This window comes from Mya arenaria, chromosome 11, assembly GCF_026914265.1.
Source record: "Mya arenaria isolate MELC-2E11 chromosome 11, ASM2691426v1".
In the NCBI taxonomy this organism is placed as follows: Eukaryota; Metazoa; Mollusca; class Bivalvia; order Myida; family Myidae; genus Mya; species Mya arenaria.
In genome coordinates, this window is record NC_069132.1 from 882,841 (window position 1) to 909,343 (window position 26,503).

Genomic DNA, 26,503 nt, shown 5'->3' on the forward strand with positions numbered 1-26,503 from the left:
TAACAGTGTTATCTACCGTTACGAGGCGGAGGTCATATTTTAATATGTTTATTAACAGTGTTATCTACCGTTACGAGGCGGAGGTCATATTTCAATATGTTTATGAACAGTGTTACCTACCGTTACGAGGCGGAGGTCATATTTCAATATGTTTATTAACAGTGTTATCTACCGTTACGAGGCGGAGGTCATATTTCAATATGTTTATTAACAGTGTTATCTACCGTTACGAGGCGGAGGTCATATTTCAATATGTTTATTAACAGTGTTATCTACCGTTACGAGGCGGAGGTCATATTTCAATATGTTTATTAACAGTGTTATCTACCGTTACGAAGCGGAGGTCATATTTCAATATGTTTATTAACAGTGTTACCTACCGTTACGAGGCGGAGGTCATATTTCAATATGTTTATTAACAGTGTTACCTACCGTTACGAGGCGGAGGTCATATTTCAATATGTTTATTAACAGTGTTACCTACCGTTACGAGGCGGAGGTCATATTTCAATATGTTTATTAACAGTGTTACCTACCGTTACGAGGCGGAGGTCATATTTCAATATGTTTATTAACACTGTTACCTACCGTTACGAAGCGGAGGTCCTGTTTCAATATGTTTATTAACACTGTTACCTACCGTTACGAAGCGGAGGTCCTGTTTCAATATGTTTATAAACAGTGTTTTCTACCGTTACGATGCGGAGGTCATATTTCAATATGTTTATTAACAGTGTTACCTACCGTTACGAAGCGGAGGTCCTATTTCAATATGTTTATTAACAGTGTTACCTACCGTTATGAAGCGGAGGTCATATTTCAATATGTTTATTAACAGTGTTACCTACCGTTACGAGGCGGATGTCCTATTTCAATATGTTTTAACAGTGTAATTGGTACCTACCTTTACGAAGAGGAGATATTATCTTAACTGTGTCGCCCATCGTAAAAAAACGTTTTTTTATATATTTTTCTTTTTATTTTGTATATTTATTTTTATGTGTGTAACCTACCGTGATAAAACGGGGGAATGTGCCAGAAGTAATGTTGTGTATAATATTTCGCTCAATTTTACTAGCGATCATTTATTACATTCATGGTTGTATTCACGTGTTTATGCTTTTTACTTGTACATATATGTTTGGTGTTGTTATGTTATCTAACGCGCCCATGCCGTAGCCTTTGTAACAAGTACGTTGTCAAATTATTGTTTTGTTGGAATTTTATTTCAATTAAGTTGTTGTTGTTTTTCAGGTTATATAGGAAAACTTTTGTTTTCGTAAATGATAGAATTGAATTCACACCGATTAGGTTCCCATTGTCATAAGCAAACCATAATTAACAGCATCTACAACGCATCGCCATGCCAAGTTCCTCTCTTTGGGCGTCGTGTTGTTACACTTAAGGCGGTTGTTTGGACGCCCAATTATTATTCACGTCTCCCACTTGGTTGAACTTGTCATGGCCAGCCCCTCCTTATTCAGTAGCAATACATAAATATAATTTTATGCCGACATTGAATATTTTATGGATCTGCGGGTTGAACTGAATCACCCCTAGCTAATTCTGCGGGTTGAGCCGGCTTCATCTTAAGCATGGCTTATCAGCGTTCCACGCCGTGACCAGTGGTCAGGAAGTGTGTTCGTGGCTTATCAGCGGTCCAAGCCGTGACCAGTGGTCACGTGGTGTGTATCGGCCTATCGCTAGCCTCTCGCTTCAGCCATTCTAGAAAAAATCTTCGGTGATACGTGCTTGCGAATTTTGAGCAAAATAATTTGCAAAATTTTCTTCCACCTCCCAATCCAACTCCATACATGTTTTGAAACAATCTATGTATATTTTTTAATACATGTCTTTATGAGGTATATTTGTAGTGCAATTAACATATTTATAAATTGATTGTGTATGATTTTATTCTTCATGTCCATGAATATATGCATGTTTATGCATTTGTTCTAGTATATGTGGGTTTTATTGTTGCACGTTTATTGGGCGGTTGTTTGGACGCCCAATATGCTAGTCGTGAATAATATGTTACGAGGATGTCAAACTCGTATTTATTATTTAATTTTGACATTGAATAAATGTCCTTTTCACCCACTGTGGTTTATTATTCACGTCTCCCATTTTGTTGAACTTGTCATGCCAGCCCCTCCTTATTCAGTACCAATACATAAAAGTCATTAGATAACAAAATAAAACCACTCTTGTTATGCAAATATGTCAATGACAAAAAAATGTGAGAAAAACATTTGCGAATTCCTACCCCAAACCGAATTTTCTGGAATTAAGTAGCATGAAAAAATAACCGAAACTTGCATTAGATTCCTTCATGCGTAATTAAATGAATAACTTATGCCCTCAATAGATTTATCAAGAATATTTCATCATAATATTCCAGGCGACAGTTCTTTATAAGTATAGGAGCCTTTTGGGGCGTTTATTATGGATATTGATCAGAACGTGAACTTACTCTAACAACTAAGTGCTACTCGTATTTAAAATCAATAACACACATTAATTTTGAGTGATAAACTGCTTACTAAATAATGCATTTATGGAAAATATTAAATACTGATAACAAGATTGTAACTAAAAACGCCCAAATATTAAATGACTGGTGTGTTCTAAAAGATTAACAATGATCAACTATCGTCTCATAAGGTAGAAATAACGTGTTTTCTGCACTTTCTTTCCATTTAAACACGGTTTCCTTCAAAGAACAGAACAGAACAGAATGTTTGTAGATGTTGAAGATGAAGCCTGCAATATAAAAGATGATTCATCACCTTTTTGCAGTAGTATTTAATAATAACACAATAATTAATGATAATTACACAATATATACATATATATATAATGAATAAAAGTAAAACAATACACTCGATCTAATGTGAAATAACTATCTAACCTACCGGCAGCAAAATACTCTTTTGCAAGAATATTAAACACTTTACGTAAACAATGAATAGTGGTCCGTTGGTTGCGGTGTTCAGTACAGGAATGAGTGACCGGGAAAGTTAGCACGGGTAAATTGATTAGTAAAACCGCCCTCTATCTTTGCTAATGTGAATTCCTCTTATAATAAGAGTCGATACAATAATATCTTGATAACTTTGTGCCATGTTTTGTTAAATATCAATTGTCGTCACTCGAAGACAAAGAGAGCTCCGGTCTCCGCACTCCTATCAGTATCCCCAATCTTGCTGACGGAGGAAAATCCTTTGCTGGTACCGCCGACGAGGTTGCAGCGAATGGCTACGCAAGCGGGGTCGGCACTGCAGAGGCGCACGCCATGCAGACACGTGGATGCGCTCTTCCTCCAGAGCACAATGCCGTCCACGTCACGGCCGCGCGCCTCCAGGTACTCGCGCATCCAAGAACCTGAAACATGCCGATATAATTAATGCAGAAATCGAACTGCAAGTTGTAAACATATTTCATTTATGTATGGAATTGTCTCCTCATTTTAAACGTGGTAACAATGGAATACACTTATGGTATATATCGAAGATAACACTGCGAACAGCCATAACACATGTTGAAATTACCAGTGTTTGTCGATCTGTGAAAGGAGACGAGGACGAGAGGCAGGGTGGTAGTGGTGGACACCGCGCCGCCAGGGGAACGGGTGGACTCCATGCCGCTAGTGATTGCGATGGGCTCTGTGCCACCGGTTGTGGTGAACTCCGTGCCGCCCGTGATAGTGGCGGACTCTGGACCACTAGTCGTGGTGAACTCCGGGGCGCCAGTGGAAGTCGTGGACTCCGAGTCGTCAGTGGTGGTGGTGGACTCCGGACCGTCAGTGGTGGTGATGGACTCCAGACCGACAGTGGTGGTGGTGGACTCCGGACCGTCAGTGGTGGTGGTGGATTCCGGACCGACAGTGGTGGTGGTGGACTCCGGACCGTCAGTGGTGGTGGTGGACTCCGGACCGTCAGTGGTGGTGGTGGACTCCGGAACGACAGTGGTGGTGGTGGAATCCGGGCCGTCAGTGATGGCGTCAGACTGGACGGACGTCGTGAGTGCTGGTTGAACGGCAGAGATAGGAGGGACAGACGTTGGCGAAAAAGTTGTCGACGTAGACCCGACGAAACCTGGTGTAAGGGATACCGGAGAGACTTGATACAGCGTTTCAACCATGGAACGGGCATCAGCCTCGCGAGCATACAACAGGCAGTCGCCGTCGCTTTCCATCTGTGAGGGCGCCTCAGTCGTTGCGACGTTGAAAACAAAGTCGGAGGTGTCCGCGGAAGCATAATGCATTTGTGTCACAGTAAATTCTCCAGTCAGACCCTGTACTAGAATTGTGTTTGGCTGGTAATCCTGAGAACAGTCGGACAAACAATTATGAAACGCGTCAATGGAATAGTGTTACCCTTCAGAACAATTAATTAAAGATCTGAGTCGTGGTTTGAAAATGATGGCCTTTATTTTCGTTATTTAAACTTATTATACTTTGTATATGCGTCCAGTTTTTAATTTGAAAAGACTGCGAAAATGAAAAAAATGATATTCCTACAGATTTTTATTTTTAGTTTACACCTAAGATTCTTAAACAATTAGTTTATGCAGGCACTCTCTTCATGTTTACGATTTTAAAACTGTGAAGCGGCAACAAAAAAAAACAACAGGTTTGGGTTTGGTTTTTGAAAAAATGCAAATCAAATGTTTTTTTTTCAATAACTCACAAAGTACGTTCCGACAACTGTCTCCATCCCGTAGTTGATAATGACGTACGCCTCATTTAGACCGTACTTCAGGCCCGGGAAGCTGAAGTAGCACCGTGCTTGCAAACTGTACCTTCCAGAGACCGCATTCACGTTTGCGATCGATATAGACGCGTTGGTTATCAAAGGATCTGGTATCGAAAAGATGAAGGTTCTATGACATGAGCTGCAATTGGGAGAGTTTAAATGCCTGTGTGCCTAGGGTATTGCCAGACAAACGTAATATCATATTTCTTTTCTCTCTCTCTCTCTCTCTCTCTCTCTCTCTCTCTCTCTCTCTCTCAAATCTCTCTCTCTCTCGCACGCACGCACGCACGCACGCACGCACGCACTCACGCACGCACACCCACCCACACCCACACCCCCACACACAGAGTTAGAATAATGATATTGGTATGCTTGACGTAAACTTATAGTTTTCAACATGTATACTATCCAACACTTTATAATGACAATAGTCCCATTGACCTGCTGCTGTGGTGTCTGGGAAACTGAAATAGGTATCAGTGTCTTCAATGTCCTTGGCTTCGACGGCCTCCTGCAGCGATGAGTAGAGGCGGCAGTCTCCTTCCGGATGATTGGCGCCCAGCCAGCGCGTGTAGGTGAACTCGAGCCCGTAACTGAGCGAGTCCTGGAGCGAATAGCCGACTACCGCGATCACCCATCGACCTTCAGGGTCCGTCTCCACGGCTCCCGCGCCGCCAAGATAGTCCTAGAGGATAAGCCATTGGTTTGTTTATGCTTGTATTTGTATATGAGGGTCTCTGAATAGTAAGCTACTTATTTAGAATACATGATAGCTTTTAGTTCAAAAACTACCTAATCGTACGAAATGATTTATTAAACGTTATGTGAATTTTCCTGACAAACGACCTACTTTGTAACTGGTGATGGGGACCCCGAACCGTGTGTATACGTGAGCAGTGTTTCCAGTGGAAACGCTCTTGCCCGGAAACACGAAGTTACAGGTCATCGCGGCCGTCCAACTTCCATCGGAAGTTGCGTACACGTCTGTCGCCGTGAAGGAACTCGTTGTTGCTAGAAGCTCGCCTCTCGCTGTGGATAAATGTAAAGCTACATAGTCTTTTTCAAACCGCCCCGAAGAAACAGATTAACCGATTTGCTTGGATATAAAACTCACCGAACGATACTGCTGATGTTATTTCTCTATTTAATTTATCTTAGATCGTAGGTCCATGTTCTAATCAATAAACCTTTTTAACGTCAAAAACTAATAAACGTAGAACTTACCTATTTGTAAGAGAGATGCTGTGACGAATATGACAAGCGACATGATTTAGTATCTCTTTAAAGTTGTATGATTATTTCAAGCAGAACTGTGTTAAATAGTACTTTCAGCTATCCCAACAATCATAAGAAATATAAAATATTGGTGTGAAGGGTATTTTAATACCATAGAATATTAGACAATGACATTTCAGCAATTTCAATCATCCCATATTGTCAGCTTCCGGTGAGCTTTTGTTGCAAGAAGAAACATGCGATCGACCATCGGCTGCAAAAAGTAAATGACGTCTATAAATAATAAACAAATGTCAACAAACGGTACGAATTCAATTGCCTTAGAACATAAAAAAGAACTGAGATTTCGTGAGAAATACCAATACGTCGCCATAAGGGCTCACTTTATATGTACTTTTCAAAATGAAAGTCTAGCTGGTACCAAATTGGACATTAAAATTATGAATGTCGTGCTGACACGACATTAAACATTCAAAATATTTATGTCGCGCTGACATGAAATAGGATTTTGGTCGGTCAAAATGTCGCGCTGGCATGAAATACGACATTGGTCGTTCAATAGTTGAATGTCGCGCTGGCATGAAATACCACAGTGGTCGTTCAATAGTTGAATGTCGCGCTGGCATGAAATACGACATTGGTCGTTCAATAGTTGAATGTCGCGCTGGCATGAAATAGGACATTGGTCGTTCAATAGTTGAATGTCGCGCTGGGATGAAATACGACATTGGTCGTTCAATAGTTGAATGTCGCGCTGGCATGAAATAGGATATTGGTCGTTCAATAGTTGAATGTCGCGCTGGCATGAAATAGGACATTGGTTGTTCAATAATTGAATGTCGAATAGGACATTGGTCGTTCAATAGTTGAATGTCGCGCTGACATGAAATAGGATTTTGGTCGGTCAATAATTGAACGTCGCGCTGGCATGAAATAGGACATTTGTCGTTCAATAGTTGAATGTCGCGCTGGCATGAAATACGACATTGGTCGTTCAATAGTTGAATGTCGCGCTGGCATGAAATAGGACATTGGTCGTTCAATAGTTGAATGTCGCTCTGGCATGAAATAGGACATTGGTAGTTCAATAATTGAATGTCGAAAAGGACATTGGTCGTTCAATAGTTGAATGTCGCGCTGACATGAAATAGGATTTTGGTCGTTCGATAGTTGAATGTCGCGCTGACATGAAATAGGATTTTGGTCGGTCAATAATTGAATGTCGCGCTGGCATGAAATACCACAGTGGTCGTTCAATAGTTGAATGTCGCGCTGGCATGAAATAGGACATTGGTAGTTCAATAATTGAATGTCGAAAAGGACATTGGTCGTTCAATAGTTGAATGTCGCGCTGACATGAAATAGGATTTTGGTCGTTCGATAGTTGAATGTCGCGCTGACATGAAATAGGATTTTGGTCGGTCAATAATTGAATGTCGCGCTGGCATGAAATACCACAGTGGTCGTTCAATAGTTGAATGTCGCACTGGCATGAAATAGGACATTGGTCGTTCAATAGTTGAATGTCGCGCTGGCATGAAATAGGATTTTGGTCGTTCGATAGTTGAATGTCGCGCTGACATGAAATAGGATTTTGGTCGTTCAATAGTTGAATGTCGCGCTGGCATGAAATAGGACATTGGTCGTTCAATAGTTAAATGTCGCGCTGGCATGAAATAGGATTTTGGTCGTTCGATAGTTGAATGTCGCGCTGACATGAAATAGGATTTTGGTCGTTCAATAGTTGAATGTCGCGCTGGCATGAAAAAAGACATTGGTCGTTCAATAGTTGAATATCGAATAGGATATTGGTCGTTCAATAGTTGAATGTCGCGCTGGCATGAAATAGGACATTGGTCGTTCAATAGTTGAATATCGAATAGGATATTGGTCGTTCAATAGTTGAATGTCGCGCTGGCATGAAATAGGACATTGGTCGTTCAATAGTTGAATGTCGCGCTGACATGAAATAGGATTTTGGTCGGTCAATACTTGAATGTCGCGCTGACATGAAATAGGATTTTGGTCGGTCAATAGTTGAATGTCACGCTGGCATGAAAAAAGACATTGGTCGTTCAATAGTTGAATGTCTCGCTGGCATGAAATAGGACATTGGTCGTTCAATAGTTGAATGTCGCGCTGGCATGAAATAGGACATTGGTTGTTCAATAATTGAATGTCGAATAGGACATTGGTCGTTCAATAGTTGAATGTCGCGCTGACATGAAATAGGATTTTGGTCGGTCAATAATTGAACGTCGCGCTGGCATGAAATAGGACATTTGTCGTTCAATAGTTGAATGTCGCGCTGGCATGAAATACGACATTGGTCGTTCAATAGTTGAATGTCGCGCTGGCATGAAATAGGACATTGGTCGTTCAATAGTTGAATGTCGCTCTGGCATGAAATAGGACATTGGTAGTTCAATAATTGAATGTCGAAAAGGACATTGGTCGTTCAATAGTTGAATGTCGCGCTGACATGAAATAGGATTTTGGTCGTTCGATAGTTGAATGTCGCGCTGACATGAAATAGGATTTTGGTCGGTCAATAATTGGATGTCGCGCTGGCATGAAATACCACAGTGGTCGTTCAATAGTTGAATGTCGCGCTGGCATGAAATAGGACATTGGTAGTTCAATAATTGAATGTCGAAAAGGACATTGGTCGTTCAATAGTTGAATGTCGCGCTGACATGAAATAGGATTTTGGTCGTTCAATAGTTGAATGTCGCGCTGACATGAAATAGGATTTTGGTCGGTCAATAATTGAATGTCGCGCTGGCATGAAATACCACAGTGGTCGTTCAATAGTTGAATGTCGCACTGGCATGAAATAGGACATTGGTCGTTCAATAGTTGAATGTCGCGCTGGCATGAAATAGGATTTTGGTCGTTCGATAGTTGAATGTCGCGCTGACATGAAATAGGATTTTGGTCGTTCAATAGTTGAATGTCGCGCTGGCATGAAATAGGACATTGGTCGTTCAATAGTTAAATGTCGCGCTGGCATGAAATAGGATTTTGGTCGTTCGATAGTTGAATGTCGCGCTGACATGAAATAGGATTTTGGTCGTTCAATAGTTGAATGTCGCGCTGGCATGAAAAAAGACATTGGTCGTTCAATAGTTGAATATCGAATAGGATATTGGTCGTTCAATAGTTGAATGTCGCGCTGGCATGAAATAGGACATTGGTCGTTCAATAGTTGAATGTCGCGCTGACATGAAATAGGATTTTGGTCGGTCAATACTTGAATGTCGCGCTGACATGAAATAGGATTTTGGTCGGTTAATAGTTGAATGTCACGCTGGCATGAAAAAAGACATTGGTCGTTCAATAGTTGAATGTCTCGCTGGCATGAAATAGGACATTGGTCGTTCAATAGTTGAATGTCGCACTGGCATGAAATAGGACATTGGTCGTTCAATAATTGAATGTTGTGCTGGCAAAATGGATATCGCACTGGCACCTCATTGGACATTGAAAACAAGTACATGTCATAATGGCACGACATTGGGCATTCAAGAAATGATTGTCCTGCAGGCTAAACAATGGATATTTGATTTCAAAAAATGAATGTCGTGCTGGCACATTAATTGACATTTCGAAATGAATGTCTTCCTGGCACAGTATTGGACATTGGACATTCAAGAAAGAATTTCGGGCTGGTACGACAATGTAGATTCAAAAATATCCAATGTCGTACCGACACGAAACACTTTTTTTTATTTTTGAATATCCAATGTGAATGTTATTTATTTTTTGAATGTCTAATGTCCAATCTCGTGCCAACACGACACTTATTTAACGTACATTGTGCAATGACCTGCCAGCCCAACATTTATTTTTGAATATGCAATTTCGTATCAGCACGACATTCAAAGAACATTCAATGTCCAATGTCCAACGTCATGCCAGCACAACATGTAGCTTTTGAATGTCCATTGTCTTGCCAGATCAACATTCAATATGAATGCCCAGTGTCGTACCAGCACGAAATTCATTTTTGAATGTTCAATGTCATGCTGGCAGCAGGACATTCAACAAGAGCTGTCAGAGACAGCTCGCTCGACTATTCCGCCGCTTTTCAGTGTAAGGATTGAAACGTTTTGGCGAAACATGCATGGATCACTGTTAGATTAGATTTCAATGCAATACATGATGTGCTGAGATATTAACATAAATGTGGTTACATGCAAAATTTTAACCAGAACTTTTAACTTAATATTAAAGGGCCATTATTTGCAACATACAGTTATCTAACTTGGTTATTTAATTAGGTTGGATGGTTGAATACCATTGTATAAAGTCTCAATGCAATACATCAAGTAGTTGCTGAGATATTATCCTATGTGTGCTAACATGCAAGACCTTAACCAGAATTTCTAAGTCGCATAATAAAGGGGAAAAACTTATATAATACGAAAGATAGAGTTACATGTATCTTACTTGATTTAATAAGAAGGTTAAATGGTTGGGAGCCTGTGTGTAAAGTTTCAATTTAATACATGATATATTCGCTGAGGTATTGACTTAAAAGTGGTTACATGCAAAACCTTAACCAGAATTTCTATGTCGAATAAAAAAGGGCCATTTAATTTTTGAATTTAATGCAAACTAGTGTTATCTTACTTGGTTATTTAAGTAGATTGGATGGATGAGTACCATTGTATAACGTCTCAATGCAATACATCAAATAGTTGCTGAGATATTATCATATGTGTGCTTACATGCAAAACCATAACCAGAATTTCTAAGTCAAATAATAAAGGCCCATAATTGGCATTATATGCAAAAAAGTGTTATCTTACTTCATTAATTTAGTAGGTTAGATAGTTGGGAATACATATCTAAAGTTTTAATGCAATACATGATATTTTTGCTGAGAAATTGACTTAAATGTGGTTACATGCAAAACCTTAACCAGAATTTCTAAGTCGAATAACAAAGGTCAATTATTTTGCATTAATTGCAATTTAGAGTTATCTAACTTGGTTAATTAAGAAGGTTGGATGGTTAAGTACCATTGTATAAAGTCTCAATGCAATGCATCAAGTAGTTGCTTAGATATTAACCTATGTGTGCTTACACGCAAAACCTTAACCAGAATTTCTAAGTCGAATAATAAAGGGCAATTATTTGCATTAAATGCAAACTATAGTTATCTAACTTGACTAATTAAAAAGGTTGGATGGTTGAGTACCATTGTATAAAGTCTCAATGCAATACCTCAAGTAGTTGCTGAGATATTGACCTATGTGAGCCTTAACCAGAATTTCTAAGTAAAATAATAAAGGCCGACGCCGACGCTTGGGTGAGTAGTATAGCTCTCTTTATTCTTCGAATAGTCGGGCTAAAAATGAATGTCCGATGTTCGAGTTCGTGCGATCACGACATTCATTTTTTAAATTTCCAATGTCGTGTGAGCAAAACATTCAGTTTATAACTGTCTAATGTAGTGTATGCACTACCATTGTCATGCCAGCACGACATTCATCTTTTTATGTCCAGTGTCGATCCAGCACGAGATTCAAAACTGAATTCCCAATGTCGCACTAGCACGACATTTCTTTTTGAATGTCCAATTTATTTTTCTGAATGTCCGCTGTCGTGCCAGCACGACATTGATTTTATATTTGAATGTCCAATGTTGCGCCATTCACCTTTTGAACGTCCAATTTCTTCAAGAAGGAGACTAACCGATTTGCCTGTATACAATACTCCATGTTCCTGAACGATACTGCTGACACTTTGTAATATATTTATTAAATTAAAGATGCACTCTTTCTGTAAAATCAAGCAGTACCACAATTAGAACGATTGTTTCAATTTACCAAGAAGGATGAATATATCGAATGATTCTTGTACAGCTGTGTAATACACCAAATGAATCTGAAATATCGGAAGCATTTAAGATTCGATATACTTTACTAATGAATATATAAACCATATCATTAATTGTTCATCGTAATAAGTAGTTTTTTACATAATCATTTAGAATATTTAAATCGTATTACCCTTATGATATTTAATTCTACATTTGTCATGTATTCAATTATATATTGAAAATGATTGTTCCAATATGTATACATATACGAAAGTCAATTAATATTCTTGCACTAACTTTGATAATTGCAATAGTCCTTTTTTTCAGTTCATCCTTTATATGTCAATGATATTAGTCGCTCACTGCATAGTTTAGCTGTAATGTTGATATAATTATTTATATGAAAACTTTACATAAAAACTGTAAAGTTTTCGTGTAATAATATGTTCTGTTCTGTATACTATTATAGTTTGATAGATTTGTGATTTACTATTCCAGTTCATACTTAAACATAGATTTATTATAATATTTATTTAATATTTCACACATTGTATAATTGAAATTGTAATATATTTAATATGTATATGAAACACAAACAACTGTATAGTTAACGTATGATAATTTCTGTTCTGTTTTGTTCTGTTCTGTTCTTTGAACGAATCGACCAACCATCATATGCAGAACTCGACTATCGAATTACACTCGAAGAAGTCCGAAAAGCGTGTAGTAAACTAAAACGCAACAAAGCAGCTGGTATAGATAATTTGATAAACGAGTATTGTTTAGAGACAATAGACATTATGGTGCATCCATTCGCAGAACACTTTAACCAGATTTTTCACACCGGTGTGTACCCCAAAAATTGGTCAATTGGTTCGGGGTCCCCATCACCAGTTACAAAGTAGGTCGTTTGTCAGGAAAATTCACATAACGTTTAATAAATCATTTCGTACGATTAGGTAGTTTTTGAACTAAAAGCTATCATGTATTCTAAATAAGTAGCTTACTATTCAGAGACCCTCATATACAAATACAAGCATAAACAAACCAATGGCTTATCCTCTAGGACTATCTTGGCGGCGCGGGAGCCGTGGAGACGGACCCTGAAGGTCGATGGGTGATCGCGGTAGTCGGCTATTCGCTCCAGGACTCGCTCAGTTACGGGCTCGAGTTCACCTACACGCGCTGGCTGGGCGCCAATCATCCGGAAGGAGACTGCCGCCTCTACTCCTCGCTGCAGGAGGCCGTCGAAGCCAAGGACATTGAAGACACTGATACCTATTTCGGTTTCCCAGAAACCACAGCAGCAGGTCAATGGGACTATTGTCATTATAAACTGTTGGATAGTATACATGTTGAAAACTATAAGTTTACGTCAAGCATACCAATATCATTATTCTAACTCTGTGTGTGGGTGTGTGGGTGTGTGTGGGTGGGTGTGCGTGCGTGCGTGCGTGCGTGCGTGAGAGAGAGAGAGAGAGAGAGAGAGAGAGAGAGAGAGAGAGAGAGAGAAAAGAAATATGATATTATGTTTGTCTGGCAATACACTAGGCACACAGGCATTTAAACTCTCCCAATTGCAGCTCATGTCATAGAACCTTCATCTTTTCGATACCAGATCCTTTGATAACCAACGCGTCTATATCGATCGCCAACGTGAATGCGGTCTCTGGAAGGTACAGTTTGCAAGCACGGTGCTACTTCAGCTTCCCGGGCCTGAAGTACGGTCTAAATGAGGCGTACGTCATTATCAACTACGGGATGGAGACAGTTTTCGGAACGTTCTCTGTGAGTTATTGAAAAAACCCCATTTGATTTGCATTTTTTCAAAAACCAAACCCAAACCTGTTTTTTTTTTTTTGCCGCTTCACAGTTTTTAAATCGTAAACATGCAGAGAGTGCCTGCATAAACTAATTGTTTAAGAATCTTAGGTGTAAACTAAAAATAAAAATCTGTAGGAATATTATCTTTTTCATTTTTCAAATTAAAAACTGGACGCATATACAAAGTATAATAAGTTTAAATAACGAAAATAAAGGCCATCATTTTCAAACCACGACTCAGATCTTTAATTAATTGTTCTGAAGGGTAACACTATTCCATTGACGCGTTTCATAATTGTTTGTCCGACTGTGCTCAGGATTACCAGCCAAACACAATTCTAGTACAGGGTCTGACTGGAGAATTTACTGTGACACAAATGCATTATGCTTCCGCGGACACCTCCGACTTTGTTTTCAACGTCGCAACGACTGAGGCGCCCTCACAGATGGAAAGCGACGGCGACTGCCTGTTGTATGCTCGCGAGGCTGATGCCCGGTCCATGGTTGAAACGCTGTATCAAGTCTCTCCGGTATCCCTTACACCAGGTTTCGTCGGGTCTACGTCGACAACTGTTTCGCCAACGTCTGTCCCTCCTACCTCTGCCTGCCGTTCAACCAGCACTCACGACGTCTGTCCAGTCTGACGCCATCACTGACGGCCCGGATTCCACCACCACCACTGTCGTTCCGGAGTCCACCACCACCACTGACGGTCCGGAGTCCACCACCACCACTGTCGGTCCGGAATCCACCACCACCACTGACGGTCCGGAGTCCACCACCACCACTGTCGGTCCGGAGTCCATCACCACCACTGACGGTCCGGAGTCCACCACCACCACTGACGACCCGGAGTCCACGACTTCCACTGGCGGCCCGGAGTTCACCACGACTAGTGGTCCAGAGTCCGCCACTATCACTGGCGGCACGGAGTTCACCACAACCGGTGGCACAGAGCCCATCGCAATCACTAGCGGCATGGAGTCCACCCGTTCCCCTGGCGGCGCGGTGTCCACCACTACCACCCTGCCTCTCGTCCTCGTCTCCTTTCACAGATCGACAAACACCGGTAATTTCAACATGTGTTATGGCTGTTCGCAGTGTTATCTTCAATATATACCATAAGTGTATTCCATTATTACCACGTTTAAAATGAGGAGACAATTCCATACATAAATGAAATATGTTTACAACTTGCAGTTCGATTTCTGCATTAATTATATCGGCATGTTTCAGGTTCTTGGATGCGCGAGTACCTGGAGGCGCGCGGCCGTGACGTGGACGGCATTGTGCTCTGGAGGAAGAGCGCATCCACGTGTCTCCATGGCGTGCGCCTCTACAACTTCAAATATATATTATTAACATGTATTATTTCTTTTACTTTTTTGGTAAAAAAATAGTTTGAACTTAAATCCAAATGCACAACTTCACGTTCAGCCTACAGTAACATCTTTACGACGGTTTTTGACTCTAATGACTTTTGTTTTAAGTGTAAAACTAAATTCAATGCTCTATAAGTCTTATTTAATTAATGAAAGGGTCATAACTCGGCAAAAATCCAGATGCATAACTGCACATACTGGATAATGCACAACTTCTTGTGAAATACTGCTACAACGCCAATTATTTGCAATAATTTACTTGTAGCATTTTAGTCACTGAATTTTATTTTATAATACTACATATATATTTTGCAGTATTCAAATGTACATTGCATATTAATTTTACAATGTTCTTTTGTTCGTTACGTATCCACCACGTTACAAGTACATGCTTTAGATATTTATCTTTCATGCATATCGCCCTAAGCGCATTTTGTTGTTAAAACGTCTTATTTCTAAATGCGGCGGTCCAGCATGGAAAAAAAGTTATGTAATATTAACTTATTAATAGCCTTGTGACAGTCACGTGGTAGATACTGACCAAAAGATACTGATAAAACATTATTCTGGTTTTGACAAGCGTCGAGGTTACACCTCTGTTAGGATTTCCTATCAAAATTACAAAATATATGAACATTTTAAAGTAGTGAAAAGGAATTGTTACCACTGTTATTCATTATTATCACAATCAAATAAAACACTTAAAACTTGTATGCTGTTTTACTTGGATACTTCCGAAGTGAGCGTTGGACAACTAATAGTTATAACAACATTGCTTCATAGTCGACTAAGACTTCGTGACTAACCGTGTATTCCGGACATTACTTTTACTACTACTACTTTTAAAACCCGTTACACGACCAGTTTTTCATCCTGTCATCAGTTGGTCGAGAATCCAACGGGTAGCTTATATATTTTAAACTGCCCTGATATCCTACCTTCACAAAGCTAAGCGAGATGATCTACCCAGAGTACCCCCACCAGCGGATGGACCTCCGACCCCGCTATGGAAATCCACACAAGCGAAAACCCTACAGTGGCTACCTTCAGCGAGATCGTCTCTTCAGCCGCCATCCTAAAGCTTTTCTGCCCGGACATATATGGGATAGTAATATTGTGTTTGAAGCCCATCATCAGCATCAAACGATTTTTCATCAAAAAAGGACTTTTTCTTATTCGTTACTCCGGGCTAAGAAAGTTGCTCGCGACAGACGTCGCATGACGGCATTTCTGAGGAAGAAGACAGCTGAAAGTATGCCATTTGCTTCGATAGAAAATCATTGTTTTCAATATTATCAAACAAACAACTCAGTTGATTTGAAAATTGCAGTAGTTGCTATGCAATCAGAAGACAAGGAATGTCAAACAGACACCTCACAGACAAACACTGACGTAAACCACGTGCAACTTTCAGACACAGACATAACTACACATGAACAAAAAAGCGCGGAACTATTTGGTCATTACAACGAATGGAAGGAGCACGCTGAACAGTTGCAGGAAGAGGTTAGGTCCCTTTCGTCATTCAAGGAACTTGCCCTCTTTCGTGTTAATGAATTAAATAGAGAAATGACGGCAATAACTCAGGATAATGACACTCTTCACGCTGAAATCAAAACATTAACATCGTGCAACACATTACTAGCAAATGATAATTCAAGGCTACAGTCATCTCTCAGGGACCTCAACTTAAAACAGGAGCACCAGATACAGCAAAATCAACATTTTGAGCAATTCCATCCTTGCGGTCCGAATAACCATCCGCCTGATGCATATAACACATACGGACACTACAACAATCATTACAACTATTAACACTAACCTCATTTATGTGTGTATTAAAGTAAATTTCTTCGAAGTAATACAACTATGATTTTATAATATAATTCATGCACTGTATTTATCATTATTTTAACTAACAGATTTTACGAATAATTTTAGCTTGTTCGAATTCGGTTAACACATTTAAATTTTATACTTATGATAAACATTTGTTTTGATTACAACTGCATATATCACTTATTATCATGTTGTTTTCAGTTTATGATCACGAGGACGTGATCTTATCCGGACGGTGGAGATATGCTACAACGCCAATTATTTGCAATAATTTACTTGTAGCATTTTAGTCACTGAATTTTATTTTATAATACTACATATATATTTTGCAATATTCAAATGTACATTGCATATTAATTTTACAATGTTCTTTTGTTCGTTACGTATCCACCACGTTACAAGTACATGCTTTAGATATTTATCTTTTATGCATATCGCCCTAAGCGCATTTTGTTGTTAAAACGTCTTATTTCTAAATGCGGCGGTCCAGCATGGAAAAAAGTTATGTAATATTAACTTATTAATAGCCTTGTGACAGTCACGTGGTAGATACTGACCAAAAGATACTGATAAAACATTATTCTGGTTTTGACACACCTCTGTTAGGATTTCCTATCAAAATTACAAAATATATGAACATTTTAAAGTAGTGAAAAGGAATTGTTACCACTGTTATTCATTATTATCACAATCAAATAAAACACTTAAAACTTGTATGCTGTTTTACTTGGATACTTCCGAAGTGAGCGTTGGACAACTAATAGTTATAACAGCATTGCTTCATAGTCGACTAAGACTTCGTGACTAACCGTGTATTCCGGACATTACTTTTACTACTACTACTTTTAAAACCCGTTACACGACCAGTTTTTCATCCTGTCATCAATACTGGTTTATGCATAACTTCACATGCCGGTTAACATTTCTCTTAAGTTCAATGACTGCCTGTATTCTGCCAGCTCTATTTTATAGCGGTACCGGGGGCACGTATTACTCAAGAGTGCAGATAGTGTAACCCTTTATTGATGAATCAAACGGTAAAAGACTGAAAAATATACAAACAGACATTGTTAAAGAAAATGACAGAAATGACACACATTCAATGAATTACATATACAAACACGTTTACAACAATGCCTAAAGCTTTTAGATTAAGAAATTAACAATGATATTTGAATGCTAATTGGTGTTTGGACTAATTGTACAGTACACTTTACAAGAAGTGAAATTAAATTGGTACGAAGTAACATAGGTACGAAAGTTTATACAAAATTTTAGAGCGGAACTCCTCATACAGCCTTAACCATTAATCACAGAAGTGAAAAATCATGCAAGTAAGACATACAATCAATAAAATATAGAAACTTACACTGTGAGGGGGCATGAATTGACTAAAATTGAGATTGCGGGAAAATTTCTCCCATTAAAGTAAGTACAAGTTGAGTGAATAAATTCATACCATTTTCAAAGGTTACACAGCACTATTAGTTTTCTTCTATAAACTGTGAAGATCGAGAGGGGTTCAGAACACTGATATTTAACTAATATCACCCATTAATAATATATGAGGGTACAACTTAAATCAAACAAACACAACTCTTTTGTAACACACACACATCGACTAGAGACTTAAAGTGTAATACTGTATAATGAGCATAAACTTACAGTTACATAGAGTTTGACATAAAACTGACAAGTTACTTAATGCTAAAAAATGATAATCAACCTCATATACAAGTACATAAAACCTGACCTAAGGTGTACTTAGTCTTATGTGTACAAGGTGATTCCTAACAATCTGGATTTAGTATAAAGTATGTAAACCACTGTACGCATTTGCAATTAAAAAACACACTGAAATCTTATTTACATTGATTCAGTATAGGAAAATACTTTTAGGATGTCAAATATGAACCTTAATCAAAATACAACACATAAAATCCATATCTATTTGAAAAGTCACATAAATGGCAGTGTTAATTCAAGTTGAACTTAATCACTCGGCATTAACAAGTAATACCATCTCAACAATTGGTCGAACATAGCTCACTAGTTTGTCATCTTTGTAGACCAATACTTCTACTTTACGAACTTTCTCATCTGAACTAGGGAACACTTTGTTAACACGAGCGATAGGCCAGAAAATACGACTGACCGATTTGTCTCTCAGCAAAACAATGTCACCAACACGAATATTATCTTCATCGTGGTTCCACTTCCTCCTTGGCTGTAACGTCTGTAAATACTCCTTCCGCCAACGACACCAGAAAGTATCTGCAAGATGTTTGACTCGTTTCCACTGACTACGTAGCATGTCCTTGACATCCATCTGACCCAGGGGTTGTTCATCTGTGCCGGTCTTTGAGGTAAGTATCGTAGACGGAGATAACACTTCGGGTACGTCAGAGTCATTAGAGACAGGTACCAATGGGCGTGAATTAACAATGGCACAAGCTTCCGCCATTAGGGTCACAATGACGTCATGAGTCAGATTCTTGACGTCACTTAGCATCGAATCCAATATGCGACGAACAACACCAATCATGCGCTCCCAGGCACCGCCCATGTGGGAGCTGTGGGGTGTGTTAAATTTCCATACAACACCATTATCATACAAGAACCTTTTCACATCTCCTTGTTCTACTTGTATTGCCTTCATATTGAGTTCGTCGACAGCCCCTACGAAATTTGTACCTCTATCGGAGTAGAACTCCTTGACCTTGCCACGAATGGAAACGAAACGACGCAAAGCGTTGATGAATGCAGATGACGAAAGCTCTTCGACCACTTCGATGTGAATCGCACGAACAGTCATACAAGTGAAAAGCACTGCCCATCGCTTACTGCTTGCCTGTCCTCCTCTAGTGCGTCTGGTAGAAACCTGCCATGGGCCAAATGTATCTACACCTACGTAAGTAAATGGTGGAGCTTCACTGAGTCTGCAGGAAGGTAGTTCAGTCATCTTCTGTGTTTGCAGATTGCCCCGAAGCTTGCGGCACTTGACGCACTTGAATATGAACGATGAAACTCGCCCACTACCCCCAGTGATCCAGAATCCGGCCTTCCTGACAGCACCTGCAGTGAAATGTCTTCCCTGGTGTTGCACGCTCTCGTGATAATGGCGTATTAGTAAGACTGAAATGTGATGATCACCTGGTATGATTATTGGGTTTTTCTCACAAGTAGAAAGACTACTCCGACTCAAGCGACCTCCTACTCTCAACAAACCGTCTTCGTCTAGATACGGGTCTAGTTGCAGTATGTGACTTGCTTGGAAACTGGCTTTCCTAACTTGAGGCAGTCTAGTTCCTTCAAATAGCTCTCGGCTTGGACTACTTTGATGATGAACTTTTCGGCCTTTTGGTACGATGGTACCTCTTTCCGTTGAGATTTTGCTTGGTCCTTTTCCACAAAGTGTTGAAGGTATGCGATAGCTTGCACTAGGCGCCTCCACTCAGAGAAACGCGAAAAGCGTTCAGAACCAAGACGGCTTTTAATTGCTGACTTAGAGGCATTGACATCGACTCTCAACTCTTTGTCGTGTTCTGGTTCGACAAGATGATACGTTTCGCTGTCAACACTGTTCTCACTGGTCAAATGTGTGGGTCCTTGGAGCCACGCACTATTCATAAGGTCTGATGCTGCAAGACCACGGGTAGCGCAGTCAGATGGGTTCAGTTTGGTACAAACGTATCGCCACTGTGCTGGTTTGGTTGAACGCCGTATTTGCTCTACACGATTGCTGACATAAGTATGAAATCTGCGCGTGTTGTTGTTGATGTACCCTAGGACAACCCTACTGTCTGTGTGAAATGTAAATGTCTCAATAGAAATTCCCAAGTGTTCTGCTACAGTTTGTGCTATTTCTACGGCCATGACTGCAGCGCATAGTTCCAACCTGGGGATGGTGTGTCCGGCAATGGGTGCAACCTTAGACTTGCCCAATAGGAACCCAATTTGTGGGGTGTCGGATTCAAAAGTGAGTAAATAAGCCACCGCAGCAATTGCTTGTTCTGAAGCATCTGAGAAGATGTGGACACTACTCGGATGTTGTGTAAAGCCTTTCTCAGAGTATGTACGACATATACGAACTGCCTTCAGATCAGGTAGAGTGTTCACCCAAGATTTCCATGTCGTCGACATTGTATCAGGTAATGGTTCATCCCACCCTCGTGTACTGGAGGTCAGGTCTTTCATGATTAATCTCCCTTGGATAGTCACCGGTGCTAGAAATCCAACAGGATCAAAGATACTATTGATCAAAGACAATACACCCCTTCTGGTGAAACGTGTTTCTTCTGGCGAGACTGTAAATATGAATGTATCATCGTTCAGGTCCCACTGCAAACCAAGACTTCTTTGCACAGGCAAAGTTTCGTTCTTTATGTCGATTCCTAGGAGACCCTTTGCTAAATCATCTGACGGAAAAGCGAGCATAACCTCATCACAATTTGAAGCTATTTTGTGCAGATATAGCCCATGTGCCTGTAGGTCGTTTTGTGTACGTTTAAGCAAACTCACAGCGTCGGCTGGGTTTTGTAACGAGGTCAGGGCATCATCCACATAGAAGTTGTTGGTAACGAATGACACAACGTCGCTGTCACTGTACTCCACCGATTTTCTCAGCCCATACGTGGCGATAGCCGGGGACGGGCTGTTCCCGAACACTTGTACGCACATCCTGTATTCAGTTAGAGCCTTCTTAGGATCGTTGTCTTCGTACCAGAGAAATCGTAGATAATCCCTGTGGTCCTCTCTGACGTTGAAACAGTAAAACATTTGTTGAATATCGGCGGTAATCGCAACTGGTTCTTTGCGAAACCGTAGAAGCACACCAAGAAGACTGTTAGTGAAATCTGGACCAGTGAGCAGCACATCGTTGAGCGAAATTCCGCAATGTTTTGCCGATGAGTCGAAAACGCACCTTATTTGGTCTGGCTTCTGTGGATGCGTTACGCCAAAAACAGGTAAGTACCAACACTCTTGGCCAGGCAGTAAAGTTGGAGCCAGTTCAGCGTGGCCGTTTTCAAAGACCTTTTCCATGAAATTGGTGAACATTTTTCTTTTGTTCTCGTCTTTTCTCAAGTTGTAGTCCAACGTCTTCGCCCGCCGTTCTGCAGCAATGCGGTTGTTTGAAAGCCTTGGTCTGTCTTTTCTGAATGGTAAAGGCGCAAACCATTTACCAGAGGTTCCCTTCTTGAATTCTGTTCCCATTATGGCCATAAACTCCCTATCATCATTCGAAAGGCCTGGCTTGTTATCATCCCGAGTTCTCTTAAAAATGGCATCTTCGCGTACTGCCTGCGAACACTTGCCTGGACATTGGTAAACGTGTAAACCATTATGGCATGGCGTAAGAACAGATTCTCTGCCATCACTAAACAGATATGTTTTCTTCACATTCACATAATCACTTCTATGGATGTTGCCTAAACATGCTTCGCCAACAATAACCCATCCGAGAGGTAACTTCTGCGCATATGGGGCACCGCGTGGGCCAATCTTCTGGTCAAGTACATGGTGGGCTTCTAACAGATCCCTACCAATCAATATACTAATTTTCGCGTTGTTGTCCAGAGGCGAAATTGTAACGTCTCGGAGATGAGAATGGGACATAGCCACTTCGGGGGTTGGGATTTCGCTCCTCACGTTTGGTATGTTTTGACATTCTAATAAGCTGGGAAACTCGAACATCGTGAGATTGTCAAGGCTTGCTACCACACATCCCACTGCTATTCGTGCATTAACGACTGTTTGGCCGGAACAAGATCCAAGGGTATATTCAGTCATCGTTGCATTTAGGTCTAGCAAATCGAACAGCTCTGGTCCTGCTAGAGACCTGTTGCTCTGGTCATCGATCATGGCATAAACTTTAATTTGATTTTGAGGCCGATTCTTTTTATAAACGTTAACGAGAACCAATTTCGCGCATGACTTCCCCTTGAATTCTGCATTCCCGCAGACACTAGTGCACTTGCTTGCAACTACATGTTTCTTAGTTTCCTCCCCGCCATGACTTTCTCTAGGCTTGTAAGTGAAGTGCATCACCGTACAGTGCCTATCGCTTCCACATTCTTCACATTTCACGTTTGTGTTACAGTTTTTGTACATATGGGAAGGAGACAGGCATCTGAAACATAACTTGTTCTCTTTTAATAACTGTTTCTTATTCTCTTGGTTCATTGCTTTGAAAGCATTACATACTCTCAAACTATGTCTAGTCTTGTGTATTGGACACTTTTCTTGAGGGCGTTCTTCAATCGGTCCATGCGTTGACTGCACACGATCGTTGACCTCTATTTTTCTCGAAAATACTTTCTGTTGCAACGTTTTATGCGTTGCTTCAATATGATCGAACATTAAACCAGGGTCATTCTTGATACGGGCTATTTCATTGAGGAACTTCACAAGCTCTTTGAATGGAGGGAACACGGCTTCGTGTTGGGCTTTATACTTCGCGGCGCGAGTAACCCACTTCTCTCTCAAACTATGTGGCAACTTCATAACGATCTTATTCACTCCCGACGATGAATCGTATACTGCCAGTAAAGCCGAGTATCTAGGATTCTCTTTCAGGGACTCAATTTCTGCTGCTATATCGGCAAGTTCATACAGTTTCTTGTTATCTTTGTTCGTCAGATTTGGGAATTGTAATAATTTCTTAGACACAGCGCTTTCAATCTGCTCCGGAGTGCCATAACGCTCTTCTAACATTTCCCATATTCTCTTTACCCCTTGAGGGAGGTCGTGAATGTTAGCCGCGCGAATGGTGACTGCGTACTGTCTGGATTCCGTTCCGAGCCATTTTAACAACAGATCTAACTCTTCCACCGGTGTTACATCCAGTTCTGTAAGAACTGTCTGAAAGCTCTGTTTCCATATTGGAAATGTTTCTGGTCGATCGTCATATTTGTATAAGCGGCTTAACAAAAGGTCTTTTTTCAACAAGAATTTGCGCAATTGACCATGGTCGCATTTATCTGTATGGACAGATGGTTGAGTGTTAAATGGTGGTAAAGGTTGATAAAACGACGAAGTGGGCTGACCAGGCTGAAACAATGGCGGTTCAAACTGTGGTTCCGTACGTCGCGGAAGCTCATTATCTGGCTGCATCCGTGAACTTTGTTCGACAAACTGTAAAACACGATCAGTTTTATCAGTCGCCTTAAACGGGAGCTGTTGTAATGTTACTGAGTGCGTTCCTGAAGCTTCTCTCTCTAACACTTCCGCTTCAGCGACGGCGGCCGCTACCTCTTTTTCTTCTTTTAGCACAAAAAGTTCTGCTTTAATAAGAGCTTCTTGTTTCATGAGCTCAGCTTGGCGTTGAGCATAGACGACCTTTGCCTTTGCGGCCTCAGCCTTTGCCAGTTTACGTGAAACGACACTTGATCTGCTCGACGAACCACTTTTGATAGATGAAGTTTCACTCATAGTGTCCAACTTAGTGTTTATCTGGCACAAGAAACGATCAACTTGATTATACACTTCATAGACAGTTTTTTTCCAAGTTTGATAACTCGAGATTGCTTTGTTCAGTGTTAGTTCTTCTCAAGTAGTCTTGAAATTCTTTATCAATGGTTTTGAGTTGACTAAATGTTTGTTCTATATTCCCTCTGAGAGTGTGTAGCTCACTGCGATTGTAACTTGAAATATTATACTTGGTGAATTGAATCATTTGATCACACAGAGGCTGAAGTTTGTTATTAAAGGCACTAACAGTTTTATTGTAGATCTCCATTGCTTTGTATGTTAACTTCTTAACTCGGGACATAAGTCTGTATGGAACATGGAGTCAGTTTATTCGTATGATGTCGACACGTTCTTCTGATGATCCGTGTGAAAGAGGTTCGATGACAGGCTGTCATCTATCATCGGCGTCCGTTGCCCAGTTCTTTTACTATTCTGCAAGCTCTATTTTATAGCGGTACCGGGGGCACGTATTACTCAAGAGTGCAGATAGTGTAACCCTTTATTGATGAATCAAACGGTAAAAGACTGAAAAATATACAAACAGACATTGTTAAAGAAAATGACAGAAATGACACACATTCAATGAATTACATATACAAACACGTTTACAACAATGCCTAAAGCTTTTAGATTAAGAAATTAACAATGATATTTGAATGCTAATTGGTGTTTGGACTAATTGTACAGTACACTTTACAAGAGGTGAAATTAAATTGGTACGAAGTAACATAGGTACGAAAGTTTATACAAAATTTTAGAGCGGAACTCCTCATACAGCCTTAACCATTAATCACAGAAGTGAAAAATCATGCAAGTAAGACATACAATCAATAAAATATAGAAACTTACACTGTGAGGGGGCATGAATTGACTAAAATTGAGATTACGGGAAAATTTCTCCCATTAAAGTAAGTACAAGTTGAGTGAATAAATTCATACCATTTTCAAAGGTTACAAAGCACTATTAGTTTTCTTCTATAAACTGTGAAGATCGAGAGGGGTTCAAAACAGCCTGATATACATATCGAGATAGACATGACGCAAGATTCCATACTTTATGAGCAATGTTTAGTTATTAAAGTCAATGGTCATAATTTGATGGCTACTATAGGGGCAGTCACGCGCTATACCACAGGTTCACAACGTCATATACTGGTTAGCATGCATGCACTACGGGTATGTGCCGTGTTTATCAAAGAATATTTTTTAACATAGTCATGGCCGTAACTGTGCACTAACTGTGTGAAAATTGATTGAGCTATACACTGTACCCCCCCCCCCCCCCCCACACACACACACACACGCCTCGCCCCGCCTTTAAAGGTGCTAAAATTCGAATTGTGATTGAACGTGTCTATCCCTTTCTACTTTTTAATATTTCATAGTCTCAAAAACGTTTTTTCGAGGCTCTGATAAAATACTAGCAAATAATGATTAATCGCAATTTTTCTTGCGTTTATGCTGTATGAACGCAGTAGGGGAAGCGAGCAAATTCCATGAAGCCCGCATAAACACAAGAAAAAATCAAAACTAATACTTACGTTTTAAATAAGTATTGCTAACGATTAGAAATTAGAAGTATCTTCTGTTATTTAGTATTTGCTCGTAAAGAAATGTATTAGGCCATTTTTATTAATTTGTTAAAGATGCGCTATTACTCCCAAATAAGAGTAACGATATTTAATACAATTGTTCTGATTTACCAAAAAGGATCAATACATGTCGGATACTGTGTTTACTTTGATGAAAGGCAGAAAACATCGTATTTCTACCTTATGTGACAGTAGTAAATCACAGTAAATCTTTTAGCATTCACCAATCATTTAATATTTTTGCGTTTTCAGCTATTAAATTCACGGTTATAAACTTGTTATCAGTAATTAATATTTTCCATAAATGCATTATTTAGTAAGAAGTTAGAGGTTTATCAGTCAAAATTTATGTTTGTTTTACATGTGTATGTATTGATTTTGAATAAGAGTGTCACTTTAACGGATTTGTTTGAAAAAAATGTCAGACGGGTGGTTGGAAAAAAGGGATCCAGACAAGTTATTCACTTTTTACAATACATGTATTTTTCATAGTGTTGGTGGCGAAACCCAAAACCCAAAGATCAAAATATCAACAAACAGAAAAGACATGTTCATATAGACACATATGAATGC

The 26,503-nt window shown here is 39.9% G+C and overlaps 2 protein-coding genes across 2 annotated transcripts; both read right to left on the reverse strand.

Annotated features, from left to right (window-relative positions):
* Positions 1-3,148: 3,148 nt before the first annotated feature.
* On the reverse strand, positions 3,149-6,024 carry LOC128207755 (serine-rich adhesin for platelets-like). Its single transcript, XM_052910882.1, has 6 exons — positions 5,982-6,024; positions 5,608-5,786; positions 5,199-5,442; positions 4,692-4,861; positions 3,552-4,326; positions 3,149-3,384 (listed from the first exon to the last, which is right to left on the reverse strand). The coding sequence occupies exons 1-6, from the start codon at positions 6,022-6,024 to the stop codon at positions 3,149-3,151; spliced, it is 1,647 nt and encodes a 548-aa protein (XP_052766842.1).
* Positions 6,025-20,105: 14,081 nt separating this feature from the next.
* LOC128207663 (uncharacterized) lies at positions 20,106-25,247 on the reverse strand. The gene is made up of 2 exons (XM_052910719.1): positions 25,188-25,247; positions 20,106-24,863 (listed from the first exon to the last, which is right to left on the reverse strand). Exon 2 carries the CDS (start codon positions 24,297-24,299, stop codon positions 20,118-20,120), a length of 4,182 nt encoding a protein of 1,393 aa, XP_052766679.1. The 5' UTR covers positions 24,300-24,863; positions 25,188-25,247; the 3' UTR covers positions 20,106-20,117.
* Between the last annotated feature and the right edge of the window lie 1,256 nt (positions 25,248-26,503).

Coding starts and splice junctions, on each gene's coding strand:
- LOC128207663 (XM_052910719.1), bottom strand. CDS start 24,299: ATGAGTGAAACTTCATCTATCAAAAGTGGTTCGTCGAGCAGATCAAGT.
- LOC128207755 (XM_052910882.1), bottom strand. CDS start 6,024: ATGTCGCTTGTCATATTCGTCACAGCATCTCTCTTACAAATAG. Junction 5,787..5,981: donor AGCATCTCTCTTACAAATAG/GTAAGTTCTACG, acceptor ATTTATCCACAG/CGAGAGGCGAGCTTCTAGCA. Junction 4,862..5,198: donor CCCAGACACCACAGCAGCAG/GTCAATGGGACT, acceptor TTTCGATACCAG/ATCCTTTGATAACCAACGCG.